Source organism: Prionailurus viverrinus, chromosome B4, assembly GCF_022837055.1.
Source record: "Prionailurus viverrinus isolate Anna chromosome B4, UM_Priviv_1.0, whole genome shotgun sequence".
NCBI classification, from domain to species: domain Eukaryota; kingdom Metazoa; phylum Chordata; class Mammalia; order Carnivora; family Felidae; genus Prionailurus; species Prionailurus viverrinus.
In genome coordinates this window covers 97,547,664-97,569,995 of record NC_062567.1, presented here as the reverse complement: position 1 = coordinate 97,569,995, position 22,332 = coordinate 97,547,664, and the positions used below count along the sequence as shown (strand labels likewise).

The 22,332-nt window shown below is 34.0% G+C and overlaps 1 protein-coding gene across 4 annotated transcripts in view; it reads right to left on the bottom strand.

The window, feature by feature from the left end:
- ZDHHC17 (zinc finger DHHC-type palmitoyltransferase 17) overlaps positions 1-22,332 on the bottom strand; it is a 105,131-nt gene that overhangs the window by 50,751 nt on the left and 32,048 nt on the right. For all 4 annotated transcript variants that reach the window (XM_047866619.1, XM_047866617.1, XM_047866620.1 and 1 more), the window contains 5 exons: positions 21,564-21,686; positions 13,547-13,624; positions 12,818-12,962; positions 7,796-7,860; positions 6,993-7,155 (listed from right to left, as the gene is read on the bottom strand). In XM_047866619.1, coding sequence (XP_047722575.1) covers positions 6,993-7,155; positions 7,796-7,860; positions 12,818-12,962; positions 13,547-13,624; positions 21,564-21,686 — 574 coding nt within the window. The remainder of the gene's footprint in view (positions 1-6,992; positions 7,156-7,795; positions 7,861-12,817; positions 12,963-13,546; positions 13,625-21,563; positions 21,687-22,332) is intronic.

Below are 22,332 nucleotides of genomic sequence, written 5' to 3'. Positions count from 1 at the left end.
TTCCACAAATAGGAATATTTACTGTAAAATACCTCCTTACCTATTCAAAACTTCTATCACCTAAGTTGTAAGAACCAGCTAATTAATCCAAACTATAAAGATTACCTGAATAAAAGCAATCCCTTGGGTAACAATTCCCAGAGAATATCCTGCTGTTGCCTCGGTCCAGCTGAGCATCCCTTCCACTAGAGGGCCATGTGACACCTAAGGATTGCCTAGATAAAAAGATGGAGGGAGCTTTAAGAAATCTTTCAACTATTCCTCTAGTCTTCTGACTGCTTTTGTATAGTTTTTATTCAGCTGGTAAAATAAACAAGCAATTAATTTAAAGAATGAAACTAAAACCAGGGTTCTAAGTCAAGTCTATATTTGATTACTCCATGTGTCAGCCCAAACAGTAAATGATAATAACAAGAGCAATAACAACAAGAGTCATGGAGTGTTTATAGACTATGTAACTGGTAATAAAAGAAATATTTCAAAGGTTTTGGTGAGATAAACACTATGGAAGGTGGAGAGGAGAAAATCACTTTTTGCTTGAGGTTGAATTTCATTGTTAAAACTAGGAAAATTCTTGTTTGGAGACCGTCTAGGGCAGTTACTTAAGAGGTAATAAAAAGTATTTTTAGAAAAAAGTATCTTATCTCATGTCAAGAAACCATATAAGATTTTTCCCATATATTAACAAAGCTCAGTAATCTTATAGCCCGCACAAGGTAAAAATTATGCTGTTTGCTAATTTTAGAAAGAAAAATGATAAATGCTTGGGCAGCACTTGGAGATTAATTGTCCTCCCAAAACTCAATTCATCTAAATTTATCTGTATAACCAAAACATGTGGGAGAGGGTAAAATATTATTTTTTAAAAATTCACAAATGAGATGCTGTAATAAAAAGGGATTACTGCATAGGTCACTTTAAAAAAATCCTTAGTATCCCAAAGCATTTTTCCCTTCCTTATTGTTATCATTTAATAAGACTGGATTTATTCCATGTAACTATTATGTGGGGCCACGGTTCTTAAATTCTTTTGAGTCATATTTCACGAAAGCCATTGACCTTCTCCCCAAAAAGCACAGATGCAAGTAATTTTTTGGTAATGATTTCAGGGGTTCATGGGCTCACCCTCTAACCAAAATTCACTAGTAAGTCCCAGATTAAGAATTTCTAATCTAGAGTATATGACCATTCCTGATCCTTCTAAGGATCAAAATAGTCATTTTAAAGTTACCTTATTTTGAAAAAAAAATCATTTATTTACATATTAAAAGAATTGAATTTTTTATTCAAATAACTAATTTATAAGGGTAAATAATATAAAGACAGATTTCTAAGAAACTTTAATTTTAATTAGAAAAGCTATTTTAGAAGAAACAGGATCAATATTTTTATAACTATAACACAAAGTATAATTTTTCATATTCTTTGAAAAGTACAACTTTTATTAGCTATTACAGCCAGATTTGCAGACTATATCTTTTTTGTTATAATTCATGATTATCAATTAGTCTCTTTCTTAGCTCTCGAAATAAAAACTGGAAAAATATACAGGTATAAATCAACTTTGTCAAATTCCTGGACAAAGAATCTACGTTGTTTTCAATTAATTAATTTTTCCCCTGTTGACATTCATATCAACTTAAGTTTACTTAATTAGCTTGCTATTCCACATAGCTAAAAGGCACCACACCTCAAATTATATTCTTACCACCCTCACCCCAAGAAAGTCTTCCTCCTTCAGTCTTCACAACCTGAATATATCACAATACATTCAGTTATTCAAACCAAAATCTAAGTCATCAATATTTCTTTTCACCCTCATATCTAATCTACTCTAAACTATCATTTTCATTTCTACTCTAAACTATCATTTCCAAATCCATTCATTGCTCTCCATCGCTATTCCTACAATTGTAGGCTAAACTAACATCACCTGCCTGGTTCATTACACTAGCCTAACTGATCTTTACCCATCCCCTCCATTTTTTTTAATTCTTCAATGCATTCTCCATCAGCAACCAAAGTAGTCTTTTAAAAATATTTAAAACACAAAGATTATAAAGCCAGCCTATGTAAATCCTCCCAAACTGCTTCTCATGACTGAGAACACAAAGTACCTTATCATGGCCTTGCACTATCTGGCACCTGCCTTCCTTAGTGACTGCACTCCCGTGCTCACTGCACTCAGTCCAGGCTGTCATTTGCTGCACCTCTAACAGGGCAAGCTTACTCCTGACCTTGGGACTTGCACTTGCAGGCTCATCTACGTGCAAAGTTTCTTCCTCACATGTCTTTGCATAATTGATCCCTTTATCAGACAAGTCTGAAAGCAATGTCATCTCCTCAGAGGTATTCACAAGTCATTCTCACCTCATGTGGCCCCTTCATCCCTCATCACTGTACCACATTTGCCTATGAGGATGCATATGCATGTGTTTTTACTTATTGTCTATTTTCTTAATACAATGCAAATTCTGAGAGAATACAGACTTCATCTATCTTAAACGCCTGGACTCCCGAGCACTGATATTTGTTAAATGAATGAATGAATGAATGAATGAATGGTTTCCATTAGAAGGTGGTGACTAGACTTCAGCATATGGAATCTGGAATGCCAGATTCCAGCAGAAAAAGCATCTGATACTTCATCTTTTTAATTCCACAAAAAGTGCATTTTAAAACAAAAATCTACTTTTCCACCAGTGTGGATAAAAAGATTAGTTTTCCTCTGAAAGTGTAAGTGTTCCCTGAGCAACTGAAGCAACTCCTTAAACTTTATTTCCTTTAAAAATAATGTCACTCCAAATAAGTCAGAGAAAGATAAATACTGTATGATCTCACTTATATCTGTAATCTAAAAAATAAAACAAATAAAACGAAACCAAGTTAACTGATACAGAGAACAGACCAGTGGTTCCCAGAAGCAGGGGTTGGGGGGGGTGAAATAGGTGAAGGGAGCTGAAAGTTAACAATAACTTCCAGTTTTAAAATAAGTTAAGTCCTGAGGATGTAATGTACAGCATGGCGACTACAGTTAATGCTCCTGTATTGTAGGCGCGCCTGGGTGGCTCAGTCGGTTAAGCGTCTGACTTCAGCTCAGGTCATGATCTCACAGCTCGTGAGTTCGAGCTCTGCCTCAGGCTCTGCGCTGACAGCTGAGAGCCTGGAGCCTGCTTCAGATTCTGTGTCTCTTTCTCTCTCTCTACCCCTCCTCCACTCATGCTCTGTCTCTCTCTGTCTCAAAAATAAATACTACTGTATTGTAAATCTGAAAGTTGCTAAGACTTTCTGATTAAGCAAATCTTCAGAGTTCCAATCACAAGAGAAAACAAAGTTTTGTGACAGATGCTGATTGGACCTGTTGTGGTCTCTCATGACAGGTTCAGGTTACACTGTACACCTGAAACTAGTAAAATGCTGCATGCCAACTATACCTTAATTTAGAAAAATTTTAAATAATAATAACAATGATAATGATAATGATGATGATGATGATGATGTAACTCCAGAAGCTATCAGGGAACTACATTTCAAACTAACTTCTTTTTGTCAATAGCCAATCCTGCTTATACATGTCAGATAAAATTAAAACATTAATAAAAATAAAAAAAACCAAACATGAATTTAAATAAAAGTTCTACAGGCACGATAATTATTTTACACTGTAGACGCTAGACTGCACTAGTTAAGAAAGCTACATTCAAGGGGCGCCTGGGTGGCGCAGTCGGTTAAGCGTCCGACTTCAGCCAGGTCACGATCTCGCGGTCCGTGAGTTCGAGCCCCGCGTCGGGCTCTTGGCTGATGGCTCAGAGCCTGGAGCCTGTTTCCGATACTGTGTCTCCCTCTCTCTCTGCCCCTCCCCCGTTCATGCTCTGTCTCTCTCTGTCCCAAAAATAAATAAACGTTGAAAAAAAAAAAATTAAAAAAAAAAATAAATAAATAAAAAGAAAGCTACATTCAAGCTTTATCCTATCTTGGTACCAAATAATTCACATGCCTGAACCTACAAACCATTAAAATTATAAGGTTCAAATTATTTACATCATTTCAAATATCTCTCTTACCATTACCTTTCTGTTGAAATTCATTACAGATTATTTCTTTTACTAAGTCTAATAAAAGTTTATGCAATGGTTGAGATGCCTGGGTGGCTTAGTCAGTTAATTGTCTGACTCTTGATTTGGCTCAGGTTACAATCTCACAGTCACAAGATCAAGTCCTGCATGGGGCTCCACGCTGGCAGTGTGGAGCCTGCTTGGAATTCATTCTCTGTCTGTCTGTCTGTCTCTCTCTCTCTCTGCCCCTCCCATGCTTGCGCATGCTCTCTTTAAAAAAAAAAAAAAAAAAAAAAGCTTATGGGGCACCTGGGTGGCTCAGTCGGTTAAGCATCTGATTTCAGCTCAGGTCATGATTTCATGGCTTGTGAGTTCAATCAAGTGAGCTTGAGCCCCGCTTCAGGTGACCTCAAGCCCTGCTTCAGGCTCCACACTCTCCCTCTCTCTCTACCCCTTGTGGGATTCTCTCTCTCTCTCTCTCTCTCTCTCTCTCTCTCACTGTCCCTCGCTCACTTACACTTGCTCTCTCAAAAATATACATACATACGTACATACATAAATAATCTCATCTTTATGCAATGGTTAATGCAAAGTGCAAGGGCTCACTATTTATTTGAAAAGACATTAAATTTACAATCTACACTTCAAAGACTTAAAGATCATGATCCAAGTGAAGTTATCCAAAAGTCTATATGTATAAAAAATATACTCTTAAATGGTCTAAAAATACATACTACTAGTTTCAAATTCCAGAACTGTTCAGTCATGTTATCACAATTTTTAGTATTATTGTAATTTCAACAGGCTCTTGGTAGAGTCTCTGGAGACTCAGTATTTGACACAGCAAAATTGGTTCTGTCTTTTTAATAATGTAACATGAAATATTTTGAAATATATTCCTGGGGCATGATCACTTTAAGAATGGCTGTCCAGGAGGCGGGCACCTGCCTGGGTGTCTCAGTCGGTTAAGCATCTGAGTTTTGATTTTGGCTCAGGTCATAATCTTGCAGTTCGTGAGCCCCACATCAGGCTCTGCACTGACAGCACGGAGCCTGGCTTGGGATTCTCTCGCCTTTCTTCTCCTTCTGCCCCTCCCCTGTGCCTCTCTCTCTCAAAATAAATAAACATTATAAAAGAAAGAAAGAATGGCTGTCCAGTACCAAACAGAAGAGAAACAATGCTCTAAAGCAATACAGATATAAACATAAGGTAAACTCACTAATTTTTTCATATGGGGATATTAGTCAGCCTTAGTCAAACTCTTCCTTTCCTGTCCTTTAGGCCTTGAGGTTAGCCCAATTTACTAACCATAGTGTTAAAAACGTTTCTGAGCTTCCTATTTAAGAACATTTGGGGGACACCTGGGTAGCTCAGTAGGTTAAGTGTTGACTCTTCGTTTCAGCTCAGGTCTGATATCAAGGTTTGTGAGATCAAGCCCCATTTTGGGCTCTGTGCTCACAGCACAGAGACTGCTTGAGATTCTCTCTCATCTCTCTCTTTCTCTCTGCCCCTATCCCACTGGTGCTCTCTCTCTTTTACAAAATAAATAAGTAAACTTTTTTTTAAAAATTAAATTAAAAAAAAAATTTCAAAAAGCAAACTTTTCTCTCTATAATTTCAGAAATGGCAGGGAGGTATAATGGCAGTGTCAGAAAAACTAGCTTAGAGGTAAAGCTCAAGACTACATAAATCTTCAGTCTGTCAAAAAATATTTAGAGTGCCCATCATGTGTCAGGCCCTATAATATGCTGACTTTCCTCTTTCAATATTGTATTGTCAGATATTCAGCCATTCTGATCACTTTGGGGAAAGACAGAAAGACCTGAAATTTAAAAAAGAAAGAAAGAAACTTTTTCTCAATTTCTTATAGTTTCCAACAAGATATTTGATATCTACTTTTAACTAAGTACTTTTAATTAAACTCATTTTTAAAAATTGGTTAAAATTTTAAGTAAATTAGGCTCCATACAGCTAGTCTAAGCTATATTATTTTAGCAGTTTAACCTCAGAGTAATTGAATACAGAAAGAACTATTCACTGGAACATAATTAGATGCCCTGATCCAGCAGGAGATAACCTACTTTTTGATTGCCATTTCAGAATATTGTGTGGCTCAAATGTCTTTCAAATTTAATTAGCACATATCCCTTAGAAATTTAAGAGATCTGACTCCAAAAGTATTCTGGCTTATAGTCAAAATTAAAGAACACTTGTCAAAGGGCACAAAATTATTTATGAATTCACATTATTGAAAGATGATGTTTCAAAGTTTAAAGTCATTTCACAGAAAGAATGGTGCCAAACACCACGGTGGATCCTGAAGCTTTAAAAATAAAAATGGTTAACCAAAATTTAAGACTACCAACAGAACTGTCTTTCAACTACTCATGAAATGTCTGCAAATTTCTAAATGTTCAGAATGCAAATGTTAATTAATTGTGCTTTGCTCTTAGATACTCTTGTATACTTTTCCTGGATCAGGCCAAACATCCGCAGGAGAGGTATTTACATTTAATAAATCTGTAAAGGTCCTGATCTTTAAAACAAGACAATTACAAGGCAAAGAATCACTGAAAGTTATTATGCATAATGTGGTTTAACTACAAACATGTGATTCTTTGTACTGGTCTTCTTAAAGAAACCAGAAAATTATTCCCTTCACCTATGAAGATATGGGTTATGTAATTTAATTTTCAAAAGAAAGAATTCACTAATGAAAAGGCCATCAAAATCTGACAATTACTTCAATACTACAAGACAAAAGTAAATCAATCAATCAATCTTTCAAAACAAATTCTTGCATGGAAGCAAAGGGTGTGAGCTTAAATAAGACGTTTCTTCCATCTTTGACAGTCTGTGAAAAAATCTAGTTTTTTATTGAGGAACTGAGATCTTAACAACATTTCACATAACATAATCAATACAGGGTATTTTTACCTTGATATTCTGGGCATCAACATTAGCCCCAGCTTCCAGAAGAAGACTAATGACTGTGGTATTCCCTGCTAGTACTGCCCAATGCAGAGCAGTGTTTTTGTGATACTTGTCACCAAGGTTAACTGAAACATTGAATGTTAAAAGCAATCTAGTTGGATCCACACTGAAAAGGAAAAAAAAAAAAAACAACAACAACAACCCTAATTTCAATTATAGAAATTATTACAGATACTAAACTGATCGTGGTTGCATTTGCATCCCATTTTGGAACACTTCCATTCTAACCTATACTCAACCTTATAATCAGTAATGAGACAATATTCTAATCTGAAGGATTAAATATGTGCAACACCTATACAAAGTTCCAAGAGAAGGCATACGTGGTCCTGACATTTTCTGTTTTCCATTAGGGATTGAGGTCTTAATACCTATATAATTAAACAATTAAATTTTTTAATTAAAATCTGGATTGTTCCAAAAATATTTTCAGGCTACTTACTAATTAATATATCAACCCTGTCGATATACAAATAATGTGAAAAAAATCATTTTTAAAAATAAGATAACATCTTTCATTCTTAAAAACTGCTAAAAGAGGAATAGATTAAGAATACCGTAACTACCAAGGTGAAGGTAAGCACAAAGATTCAAACATTCAAAAAAGTAATTGTCATACACTATGTACTCATAATAAGAATTCTAAATATTAGCAAATAGAACATTAACTGCCTTTTCCCATCATTTATTTTACATTTTATTATGCTGACAATGATCTGAATAAATATTTTATGATGGTTACATACCTATGTGTTCTATAAGCTGCCCACATTAAAGGTGTCATTCCATTCTGATCCATCATATCTACATCCTAATAAATAAAAAGAAAAAAGTAAGACAGTAAAAATTTCTAAGTTCCTACAAAACTTACTTGAAAAATCTAATTTGCATGTCACAGGAAAAGCCAATATAACACTCTTCAATCAAGGGTCATTTATGAAACTTTTTCTAACTTTAAAATAAAACCACCTATTGTTACTAAATATTTTAATTAATGGGCATATATTTAATTGACAAAACATTAAATATGTATTTAATTATCATATATTTATAGATTTCCGTTTTCAGATGCTATAATCAGCCTTTCAATGTTTTGCATTTAAAGATCCTGACCTACTCTTCATCTTTCATCCACAAATAAGAAGTTAAATGATTTAAGTGTCCAAAAAACTTATTTATACAAATTCGTGATAAGAAGGAATAACGAAACCCTGTTTACTTCTAGCCATTTCAAAACAAAGAATAAAAAGACCTATCTTTTCAACAAACTCAAAAAAAGTCCGCTTTCTTTTTATTTTATTGGTATGCACGTACATTTTTAGAGTCAAATAACTTTGCAAAGTTTGTGGTGATAAAGCTGTTCTCTGCCTTTCTCTCCACTATTTTCACCTCTTTTAGCTCATTGCTTTGGTATTTACCCTCCACATCTTAAAGTAAGATGCATGAATTACTACTTTTTCATTTTTCAGTTTTAGGCATTATCTTCTGAGACTCTTCGGTATGCAAAATGAGAATTTTTTACTCTTCCTGCCCCATAACAAATATGCACCTTTCTATTCTTTCAAGAGATCTATTGTATTTTTGGTTCTATAAATATTTGATATTTACATTACAAATGTATATGAATACTATTCCCAGCAAAATAGTGATTATTTTATTTCTCCTACCCAACTTTTTGCTTTCCTAATGGTACTTCCCCCCCACCCTTTGCTTAGTTTTTTGACAAATTAGAATTAAAACTACCATTTCTTTAACCAAAACTCTTCCCTAGTTACCTAAATCTCCTTTCAAGACATCCTGATATATCAGGGATTCTATCAGTTTCACTTCTCTAAAATTATCTCTCCTAACTCCAACCTGGACTAATTATCCTCTATGCCTGAGGTATTTGTCCCATTAGCTAAAGAGAAGTTCTTTGAGGATTAAAATTGTTATAAAATTCATCTTTGTATTCTCAGTGCCCAGCAGAGTGAAACCATTTGTGTAGTGATCAAAAACCATTTGTGAAGTGAAAAGACATGTTTATCTACCTATTTGTTTGGAAAAGGCATAGGCTTTTAGACAGACATGGTTTTGAATTCTTAGCTCTACCACTTACTAGCTAGAAGACTGGCAAAATCACTTTAATTCTCTGAGCTTCAGCTTCCTCATTTAAAAACGTGAATATATAATGGCTTCCTAAGAACCCTGTGATGATTAAATGGAACAATGTGTGTAAAGCACCTATAGCCTAGAATATAACAGGCTATGTGTTATACATATAACACCTATGTGTGTAAAGCACTCTATAGCCTAGAATATAACAGACATTCAACAGATACTAAGTTTCCTCTTCTTCCCTTCCCCATCGCCCAATTCTGGATTATATAAAAGTAGCAGCTGTAATCCAAGTTGTGTTATCTAGTATACCAGTCATGCAGAGAGGACAGAGTCATAGTCGAGTATACTGCAAAACACTTTAAAACTCTATGTAGCAATTCTCTTGAGCCACTGATATCGAGGGAATATGCCTCAAATGTGAACATTTTCAAGGGTATGGAGGCAGAAAAAATGTTGAGGAAACAGTACATTAGACAAACTAGACGCATCCTTGGATATCATCAGTTTTGTCCCTCGTAGTAAATACTGTAATCAAATGGCATGCCTTATCCATTATAAATCCATTTCTGGATTCATGTTAAATGTGGGTGGGAATGTCCTATGTAACCTCATTCGATACTTCCAATATACACACCAATTTTTTTTTCAATTAAAATCTTTACGAAAATCTTCTCAGAAATGACAAGTTTCCTTGTTTCTTATATGAGTCAAGCACTGTAACTTATTTTACTTCTCTCACTGTCCTAATTTCAAGATAGCTCAACTAAATTTGATGTCCAAGTAAGACAGACATGTAAATTCTTTAGTTTCTTCTTCCTTCTTAGTTGTCTTTTCCTATCCTTTTAAAGTGACAGTATTAAAAAATATAAGTGAAATTAAAAATGTAAAATAATGCCACATCTCTAGAGTATTAAAAGAAAAATGAAATTCAACCTTTTCTTTCTTTGGCTCAGGATTTAAAACTTGGTACTTCTTTTCCAAGTTCAGCCTGGACGTATGGGTATTCTCTATTAGGAAGAATTAACAAGCCCAGATCAAAAGCTTATGGGGATTCCATGATCAACAGGGCTCCATAACTTAGCATTTTCCCTTTTCTCCTGAAAATCATCCAAAAGAATTGGTAGTGAACACTAAATATATTTTAACAATAGAGCTAAAATGAAACAAATGTGAGGAACAGAATGACAAACTAAATGGAAATGTTATATGCCCTAAGAATGTAAAACTGATACAATTAACAAAAAAATAGAGAAAAAAATGAAGACAAAAATGGAAAAAGAAGGTTGGAAAGAAAGTGTGAAGAGTGCCTAATCTGTAATAGCTATGAGTCAAAGGATATTAATTATAGTTAAAAAAAATCTAGTAATGGAAATGTACTTATATCTACCAGAAAGAAGTTAACACTAAGAAAAACAGTATTATAGACTAAAGTCAGTGAAAGGGAAGAAAAAGAAAAAATGAAAATATAGTAATTTTATTATTACTTATAATTGGGAACTAATCAGAACTAATAAAATTTGAGCAAACATCTGACTGAAATAAAACAGACAGAGAACTGTGTGACTATCTGAGGGAAGGATTTACCAAGCAGAAGGTAAGATCAATCACAAAGGCCCTAAAGCAGCAGCGTAGCAGAGCTGCTCAAGGAACAGGAGGAAGACTGGTGTGTCAAAGCAGAGTGACTGAGGGGAAATGACAAAAGATGGGCTGGAGAACCCATGGTTCTGTAGGCCAAAGAAGGACTTTGGACCCCAAAGTATGATGTAATGAACACTACAGAAGTTTACTTTTATAATTAGTGTATAGATGGAAAAAAATTCTGGAAAAATATACTAAACAATTAAAAGAAAGTGATCTCAGTTTGGGATGCGGGTAAGGGAAGACATGGGGTTTCATTTTCTAAGTCATACTCTGCTCTTATGTTTGAATATTTTACAGTAAGTGTGTTACTTTTGTAGCAAAAAAATTACTCATGAAAAAGAAAACAAACTGCCATTTGTTATCATCATGCATTTATTATATACAAAAGGTACTGTAACAGGTAGAAATCCCTGCCCCGAGAATTTTATAGCCCATATCCTATGCCAGAATTAAAAAGATTATTAAAACATCCAAAACCCAAAATCAATATGCTAACAAAAAGACTAAAATTTATACCACTTTTCTTACCCAGTTAAAAAAACAAAAGGAAAAAAAGCAAATATAAATTTATACCTGCAAAATAAAAAGCCACTAACAACACTATCATGGGTTACAGCACCATTTGTTGCTCCAAACCCCAGCCTAGAAGGAACTCTGGGAGAACAAAAGTAATCTCCTGTGGCAGCTGGTATCCAAAGATGGCCCCCAATAAACTTCACCTGCTGGTATTCACATCCACGTGTCCCCCCAATGAACATGGACTGGCCCTGTTACTTGCATTAACCGACAGAATGGAGCACAAATGTTGCTGTGTCAGTTCAAGACTTAAGACTTAAAAGAGGCAGAGCTGCTTCTGTTCTTTTGGGAGCTCCCAACACACAAGAAGTCTAGTTGCCCTGCTAGAAAGACTACGTGGAGGGTGCTATGGAGAGAGAATTCTGAGACTGCATGGAGAAAAAGAGAGAGGACTAGTCATCTCAGCATTCCACCTGGACCCAGCCTTTTAGCCATTCCTATTAAGATACAAGGTATGTGAATGAGCCATCCTCCATCTCAGTAAAGCCCCCAGACGACTGTAGCCCCAGCCATTATCACAAGGCAAAGAACCACCAAGCCAAGACCAGTCAACCCAAGGAATAGCTGATATTGTTCTAAAGCTGTCAGAACTGCTTTTGTGGGTAGTCTGTCAATACCATAACAGAAACCCCTCCCCTACTAGCAAGTAGCCGGTCTACGCCTCTTTCCTTAAGCTATAAGCACAACACACAAGGGTCAGTGCTTGGCACTGCCAACAACAAATATCTTAAAACAATTCATAAGATAAATGCTATTCAAATTGCGAATCTGCATAAAAATTTTAATCTAAAATAAATGTTAATAGCATTGAAGTAAAATCATTTGTCTTACTCTTATGATGAGATCCTTAGCTATAAAACTAATATTTAAGTATGACCAGAGAAAACACATGAAACAAAAACTGAGAAACATTAATTTTAATGAAATACATTTATCACAAAAACATGGTATATATAAACTGGTACCTATTTAATGCGATTATAGTCAGTACACACTCAAAAAGTCAGGAAGAACCCCTTAAACATGAGAAGTTTTCTGACATGTATGAAGCAGCATTATTTTACACAGCAGAAACCAAGAAACTGATCCTAAACAATTTATCCCCTTCTCCAAGAGGTACCTAATAGAGAAAATAACCAGTAAAATATGTTCAAAAAAGTTTAAATGAATTCAGAGGATATATTCAAAAGATGTAATTAAGGGAAAAAATAGATACTTAAATTTTCTTACTTTCCAGGATTCATCTCTATCATTCTCAGAAATAAAAAATGCAATTTAATAGATCATTATCTGGTTCTTGATTATCTTTCTTATTTTCAACTTAACTACATTTACTACCTCAATATGAAACTAACTATATATTTATTCACTGTCATCCATCAGAGAGTACTATTCAAAATAAACCATGAAGAACATCTGATTAAAATCCACACCATTGTAATTTTTTTTACCTGTCCTTTTGCTATGAGATAAGCAACAATTGAGGTATGTCCAAACTGAGCAGCCAGATGAATACAGCTACATCCTTCTCCATCAATTAGTGAAGGATCTGCACCATATTTCATTAGTTGCACAACCATAGATAGATGGCCTTGTCTAAAACATAAAAGAATAAACACTTAAATATATAAAGTTATTTCAAACAGGATCTCCGGGAAGATCTTTTTTTAAATAGGGTAATGGTGGAAAAGATTATACAAATGTTTAAAAAGTTTTTTAAAATAGGCATATGTCAAGACATACTTAGGATTTTAAGGCTTTTAAGTCTCAACTGAAATAAGTCTTTTAAATTTTAGAGATAGTTATAACTTCTTTAAATATGTAATAAATAGTTACTATATTCTATTAATCCTATTCAAATATTATCTTAATTATCTCAGAAACTGGGCAACTTCTTTAATTGTAAATATACAGAGGCTGCATAATATTACATTTACAAACTCAGTCTTAACCTAACTGGATTAACATCAGCATGGTGAATTCCCTAAAGATATTCTGGGACAATAAACTGCTGCCAATGCACGTAACACTATACGGCAATACGTTAGTACACTGTTGGTATTAACTATTACTTTAAGTTCTCCCATTCATTTTAGCATATCATTAAAAAAAGAAAATTGTTTAGTTATAGACTAAAAAAGAAACCAAAGGAAAAAAATAATCCAGAAGCAAATTTAAACCTTGTGGCCCAGTGCAATGGAGTTGAATTTAGGTCTCCTCCAAGTTGATCCACAATAGCACCTTTCGAAATATAGTATCTATAAGACAAAATTTTAAATAATTTAGACAACTTGCATTTTCAATTTTATGAAATTATGTAAAAAATAAAGAAAAAAATGTTTTCCATTGTAGATCTCATGCTAGTTTATGTCTCTATGATAAACAATCTTTTGTGATCTTTAAAAAATATACTTAGTAGAATTTATATCAAACACATCACTCTCTTTTGTTCTAGAAGCAAAAGGAAAATAATTTTTTCAAAGTTACAAAAAAGAACAGTAATACCAAATAACAATTCTATAAAAAAAGAAGGTGGTGAGAGAACCATTAAGACTTGGATCAAAGAGCAACAGCACAGAAAGTTGTAGAACAGGCCACTTAGTCTACCATTGGTAGAAGCTCAGCTTTTAGAGCTTTATTTTCCTCACAAAATTACTATAGATTAAATCAAACAATTTACGTGCAAGAATTTTATAAATTGTAAGTATAACATAGAGGTTCTTTAGAATGCCTTGTTATGCCTTTAAAGGTATGTTGCTTTTAAAAAAAAAAAGCAACCTCACTGCTTAATATATTAACATTATAACATCTTGATATCTTCTGAAATGAACAGGACTTAGCTGCTTATCATAATGCTTACTTTGAACTGATCAATATAATGAATCTTGAATATAAGTGATTTCACACCTCTGATGTCAAATACTTGATGTGTGTATATTACTGAGATTCTTAAACTGTTCTAAGTGATTACTGCTTTAGATCACTAACACATTCACTTTTAATGTACACAGTTTTAAACATTTAATATACTCATATGTTTGATTCAGAAATTTATTGCTTTATGTATTTGTTAAACTGGTGTTTTTAAAACATTACACAATAAAGGGCCCAACTCTACCGTATCTTCTTAAATAGTTTAAGTAACTTAACAAAATATTTCCAGACTAAAATATTTCCAGTCCAAAATATCAGACATTAGTCTGCATACAAACATTTAACTATTCCTAAACTGTTTCTTAAGTTTAAACTATATAATAGCTGAAAATGATTTTCTGAGCCCAAAGAGAAATACAGCTTGGCCAAAGAACAACTTTGATAAGAGCTGGGATGTTTTTTTAAGGCAATTTTATATTATGTTCTCTATAGTCAATATATTTGTTCATGAAAGTTATTTTTACTCACATTTCAAATCCTTGCTAGGGCTATGGCAATGAGTGATTTCCAGACTGGTTCTAAAGTACAACTTTTTTTTTTTTTCTGTATGCTAAAGAAGAATAACTTTTATTGCCTTTTCATTGTAAACTACTGGAAAAGAAGTACCAAATGTTTATAACATGTTATTCTTTATAGCTATTAGACCCTAGTTCAAAACTACAAAATTCTGAGAAGATCATTTAATTCTTACTTTTAAACTTAAGCCTCCTGTATACTACAAGAAGGTTACCAAGGAATGTTCCTGCAGGTATTAACTAATGATCCCTAGGTTTTGAGATAGGACCATCAATGAACAAGAGATATTAACAAGTATTTGAAAGATGAAAAGTAAAGAGCTAAAACTCAAATGTCTCCAGAGGGAACACCAATGAGAAGTAATCCAGAGTTTATAAAACCCTGGAAAGACTAAGGGATTAAAGGTAACTGTTACCTCTGTAGAATGTAAAGAAGCTAGACTATAAACAAAAACACTGGCTGTAAGTTAATAAAAGTTACTGAAAAAATTGTTTTGTAACTTACATTCTTGCCAAAAGTTAAGTATTTAGCACCACAAACAGGCATTTTAGTGACATGGATGGAAACAAGCAGCTGACAGTGCTAGGTAAGTACTTCTTTGTGCACTGTAATGTTGAATTTCAAAATGTGACTCCTCAAAATTTCAAAATTACTGTAATACCTCAAACTCTTAAAAGTTCAGATTCATTCTTACATCTCTAAATTTCATTGTATGATGATGACTTCTGGCTTCAGCCTCAGGCTCATACTGATTTTAACACTCAACCACTCAGCATTTGCTGAAAAGTACATTCAGAGCACCTTCATCAGAGAAATTTGAGACTCAGGGAATTAAATCAGAGAACCATATGAGACACTATACTGAAAACATAGCAATTCAATGAAAGTTTACATGCTAAACAACAACTACAACCCCAAACCCCTTTCCTTGCTCAGTTCAGCTGGCAGACAGAGATAGATACTTAGCTCCTCCTACAAAGATATTAGAAGATTCTTCTCTAAGAGACACTGAACAATGCCAGAGAAAAACTCCTAGAAGTAGACATTTGAGAGGTTCCTGTTGTGATCTAAGTTCTACAATTTCCAATCAGCTTTGTTATGTCTCTCCTAAATATGATTAGATAATTGAGGAAAGTTGCAAATATGGAAGGAGACCAAATAAATAGAAGAAGCCTAAAATAAACAGATAACATAAAGCAAAACTTAAAAAACAAAAAATTACAATTAACGTCCTCCAAAAATAAGAGAAGATGATATACTCATGATATGAAGAACAAAATATTTTTTAAAAGGGGAGGAGGAGACAGAGATCAAAAAAAAAAAAAAAAAACACTTGCAAATTGAAAATGCAATTGGTAAAATTACAAATTCAAAGAAAGGATTAGAAGATAAATTATATAAATTAAGAAAATCTCCCCAAAGTACAATGGCTATACTGGGAGATAAAAAGTATTTGGGATAAATGGTAAAAAGAAATCAATCTGGTTGGTTCCATTATCTGACAATAAAAGTTCCTGGGGGGCGGAACAGAGAAAATGAAAGGCACTCTTGAGGGCACCATGCAAGAATACCTCCCTAAACCAAAAAGGCAAGTTTCCAGATTAAAAGTGGCCACTTCATGGCCATAAATTAGATATAAAGTAAGTAAATGCTTAAATAAATAAATAAAATACACAATAATGTGAATTTTCACAAAGCCAAGGATAAAGAAAAAAAAGTACATGTTCCCAGGGAAGAAGAATAAGCCACACATACAATGTATTCTCAAAAAATTGTGAACCCTATATTTTTTAATAAAGCCCCATGTTCCTTAATAAAGCTCTGACTTGAACTCAAGTATTACTTACTTGACTATTTATAATAATCAAGTATTATTTACAAGTATTATTATTACTCTTAACGAAGAATCTTAAGGTAACAAGAGACTGTTGAACACAAGAGCTTGAGCTAATCCTTTCTATTTTATTACGTTAGGGTAAAGCTGAGAAATAAAGATTTTCGCTTGAAAACATTGGAACTATAGACAATCCAGGCTAAGGTGAAGGTCTCCTCCTTTCCACATTATACTTATTTTATTTCTTATTATCATGAAAGTGTCCCGACTACTTTGTAGTTAAATACATGCTAATGAAACATAACTGTTAAGAGAGACATTTCTCCATGGGTATCTCATGTTTCCATATGCCTTGCTAGGTATAAACGAAGAATACAAGGCCCTGACCACTTCTACATAGGTCATTTCTCAGAGTTGTGTTTGTATCCAGCAACCTTAAGAGATGAGGTAATGTCTCCCTCTGGAACAAAGAGCAAGCCTGCTCTTATTATAAAAGCAATGAATTCCCCAAGATGCAATACAAACCCACTATGTGTGCTGTATACATCTGAACAACCGCAAGCCACTCCCATAAGACCTACGTGTACAAGGACCCTAGGCAAATATGATGCTCATGCTATTTGTTGTGGTAGGAATAGGCTGTAGTTTTTAAGTGGGGGTATAATTCCAGATCGGTAGTAAAAAGTAATTTTGAGGCTATAAATACCAGTTGTTATCGAAAACTGCCTTTAATCACCATGTTTGTTTTAGGAAAGTAACTTGCTAGATTATGCACTATAAAAAATTAAGTTTACCCACCTGAAGATATAATACACACAGATACTAATTATTAACCCACTCTACAACTACTGACTACTCTATAACCTCACTATTCCACAAGTGGCTTGGAACACTTGTAAGGCAGGCAGCATCAAGACTTTTTGTCTATATTTCTCACTTCAGACTTTATTTTTACACGTAAGACAACTGTGAATTTTTTGACCAACAGAATCTCAATTGTAACATATGAATTAAGAAAATGATGAAGTAATGCTTCAAAATTCTAAGAAAACTACTTTTAATCTGTAAGTCCATGCTCAGCCGAACAACCAATAAGGTGTAAGGACAGAAATAATTGTAACTTCAAATCATTTACCTCCCAAGTGCTGTCTCTCTCAGAAAGCTATCAGAAATTGTGCTCTACTAAAATCAGGGAGCAACCCAAAAGAGACAAAAAACAGGAAATCCAGGAAACTGAAACCAACATTGGAGCAAAAGGATTTCCCAGAATAATGGCAAAGCAAAGTCTTAAGATAATGGCTGTATGTTAGTTCTAAAGAGCAAATAATCTGGGTTGGAGCAAAAAAGTGGAGAATTCCAGGAATGATTTCCTCCCCCTCCCAACTCCAAAAATGGAACAGATAAATTAGGTGATGCTGTTGGCAGCTAGAGGGGTTTTACGGTTGTAACAGTATGGGATACGGGAAGGATTACTTACAATATAGAGAAAATTAAACAAGTGAAGAAAATAAAATGAAGTAACTGCTGCTTCAGACAAAAATCAAAATTCTGCAAGGAAAGAACAAATAATCATAGAACACTTCTGAGCTTAGCAGTGAGAATTTACATTCTCACAACTTACACTATGCACAGTGACTTAACTAATACTAAAATAGAGGATGGAAGAATGATTAGTGGTGAGGAGCTCTAGGACATCTAGTTATCCTAAAATAGAAAGTCAAAATAGATAATAATTGATAAATCAAGAAATAACAGCATAAAAGTGGGCAATATTTATTAAAATTCAAAATCTGAGGCACCTGAGTGTCTCAGTCAGTTAAGAGTCTGACCCTTTATTTCAGCTCAGGTCATGATCTCAGGGTCATGAGATCAACCCCCGTGTCAGCCTTTGCACTGACAGTGCACAGCCTACTTGGGATTCTCTCTCTCTCTCTTTCTCTCTCTTGTTCTCTGCTCCTCCCCTGCATGCAGTCTCTCCCTGTCTATCTCAAATAAATAAACATAAAAAAAAAATCAAAATTCTTCTTTTTTTTCTCCTAGAAATATTACAGGTATATATAAAAATAAACAAAATGATATATGACCAAGATTAGCAATCAGAACACTGGCTGTAATGGTAGAAACATCAAAATCAATACAAACATCCATCAACAGGAAAACCATGAAATACATTAAATCCATATAAATGAACACTGTACAGCTGTTTAAAAAGAATGATGCAGCTCTATTTGTACTGACAATGAGAAATCTTGAAGACATATATATTAAATGAAAAAGCAGAAAAAGTACTGTCATTTTTGTAAAGAAAATAGATTTATGGACAAAAGTAGCAACATAAATATATAAAATAAAGCATATATACTGAAAGAAACAGCTCAAGTACTGAAAATAGTTATTTCTGGGCTATAGGACCCAGGTGGTGGGGAGTGACTGCTATTTCCTACTGTAAGACTTTAAGTACTATTTGAGTCTTCAAATTGTTTATACACTACTTTGATTTAAATAACATTAACCAAAAAAACAAACAGAGGTTTAGAAGACTAGATAATTTGAATCAACCCTCCCATTAAACTAAAAAAGTTCAATGAAGTATAAGAAACATTTCCTAAAGAGTAAAACCTAACAAGATTAAGAGCATTAACCAGGCCAAAAGTCAGGAGACGTTAAAATTCGAAGTTAGAAAACTACTTGGGCACCATCTGCCCTGGAGACAATTTGCTGATGCAGAAGAGCTGGCCAAGAAGCAAGCTAAGCAGACAAAAGCAAAGCAAAACAAAACAAGGGCTGAGACCCCAAAAAGCTGCACTGTAGCAGTAATTATGAACCAGAAATAAACCTGGCTCTAGCCTGTGTTTAGCCACGTGGGTGATCCAGAAAATCTAAAGCCTTGAAATTAAATTAAAGGTGTGCCTAGCAGAAACAAATGGAAATCTCATTTTAGGCCTCAAATTATTCAACAAATAATTTTTCAAACACATTGTGTGGTACATATTTAAAGACAATCAGCACATGAAGAAACAACATTAACAGATACAGACCCACACAAACTACAAATGCTATCTTCTCACAGATTATAAAATAATTATTTACGATGTTCAAGAATACAAGATTGAAAATTTCAGCCACAAATGATTTCAGTAATACAGGCTTAAAAAATAAAATGACGAAAATGCTAGAACTGAAAAATAAAATTAAGAACACACTGAATAGATTTAACAGCAAATTACACACAGAGAATAAATGAACTGGAAGGTAAGTAAGAAGTTTCCAGAATGAAGCACACCGGAGGACAGTACACACAGAAAAGAGGATAAAAGACACAGAGCATACAATGAAAAGGTCACACATATGTTTAACTGGAGTTCCAGAAGGAGAGCAAAAAAAGAATGGGATGGAAGCAATATTTGAAGATATAATAGCTGGGATTTTTCTAGAACTGATGAAAACGTCAATCTGAAGTATCAAGAATTCATTGCAATTTCATTCAGGGTAAATAAAAAGAAATCCACACTTAGTTAGATCATCATGAAACTGCAGAATACCAGAAACAAAGAGAAAAAACTTAAAAGCAGCCAAGGGAAGAAAAGGGAAAAAAAAAAAAAAAGCCCACAAAAGCACAATAGTTAGCCTGATTTCTCAATAGTAACAGAAGCCAGAAAATAGTGGAATGATATTTTCAATGAGTAAAACACAAAAATAAAACAAAAACTGCCAACCTAGATTTCTATACATAGGGAAAATTTCCTTCACAAATAAAGATGCAATAAAAACATTTTCTGCAAACAAAAACAGAATTAGATATCAGGAGACCCATATCGAAGGCAGAGGGAAGATGAGATATACAAGAATACAAAAGGAACAAATAAAATAGAGATATGCTCTCTGGAAGAAAGCATTCAAGTTCAATGCTTTCGTTATTACTTGCTTATCCTTTCTTTCATACTCAAAATGGAAAATTCTTTTACCTGGCATTAATATCCTATTTGTCTCTGGACTCTGTGTGCTGTACATAACTGCACATCTGCAACTGGTTTACTTCAGATTCATATCTTTATCTAAAGAACTTATGTCCAAATTGTCAGAGACTACTAAACTAGATTCACTAAAAAGACTTTCTATTAACCTCTTGCTTATCTAACTGCCTCTTATTAAAACTAAAAAAGCAGATTATCAGTAAGTAATAAAAATCATTTATACTTAGTAAATATTCATTACTTATGCTGGCATGAATAGTTAGATTATTATTACCTACTATCTTTGTGACTGCTCCCTTTTCTTTTGTAGCTGTTTCCCAAAGAATTCACATTTAGAACATGAGCTGCAAGTTAGATTGTTGATTTCCTGATTCCAACTTATTAGCTGCATGGCATTAGTAACCTATTTAACCTATTTATATGCTCCAGTTTCCACATCAAGACAACAGTGAAAGTTGTTAGTTTTCACATAGGGTTATTTCAAGAATTAAGATTAAAGGAAATATACATGGAAAAACACTCAGCACAGCACCTTGTACAAATAAGTGTTTGATGTATGTTAAAAACTATTTTTTTTTCAGGAAAAAAAGGTACATAGAATCTACATTTTAAAAACAAGGGGGGGGGGGGTGCCTGGGTGGCTCAGTTGATTAAACATCCGACTCTTGATTTCGGCTCAGGTCATGATCTCACAATTCAGGAGTTCAAGCCCTGTGCCGGGCTCCATGCTGACATCAGAGGAGCCTGCTTGGGATTCTCTCTCTGTCCCTTTCTCTCACTGCCCCTCCCACACTTGCACTCACACTCTCTCTCTCTCTCAAAATAAATAAGCATTAAAAAAATAAAGAGTAAAAGCAATGAATTTTAGAAATTACTAATTTTTATAATTTAGAATAATTTTATAATAAATAATTACTTTAAAATACAAAAAATACATACTTGACTAAATCTATTCTGTTATTGATGGCAGCCCAATGGAGGAGTGTAACATTTTCTTTGTCTGGTTGCCGTACATCATAACCTGCTTCCACCAATTCTCGGCAGCGTTCATATATTCCATATCTTGAAAAGAAAAAAATATAAGATTGTTATTACTATTTTACAACAAATGTAAAGCTGAAAGTAACATTTCCAGAAGAAAATAATGCTCTATTATGATACCTGGAAATTAAAATGGATTTCTCAATGTAAAATGTTACTTTAAAAATATCAATATTCCAACAGTTTTTCCTAATCCAGTTAGCAACATTTTCAGTTTTAAATGTCTTATCTATAAGAATGCAATATCTCATCAATTGGAAGAGAAAAGGATACCAGAAATAAAATGTCTAGTGATTGCTTGTTTTTATCAATATCACCTCTTAGTCTATAAAACACTTAAGGCTGCTTATAAAAATACAGACAATTATATTAAAAAATACAGGGGCGCCTGGGTGGCTCAGTCGGTTAAGCGGCCGACTTCGGCTCAGGTCATGATCTCACAGTCCGTGAGTTCGAGCCCCGCGTCGGGCTCTGTGCTGACCACTCGGAGCCTGGAGCCTGCTTCGGATTCTGGGTCTTCCTCTCTCTCTGACCCTCCCCTGTTCATGCTCTGTCTCTCTCTGTCTCAAAAATAAATAAACGTTAAAAAAATTTTTTTAAATAAAAAAAAATATTAAATCACAAAAAAGCAGTAACAAAAAGCATCAATGATTTAAAAGAACAAAAA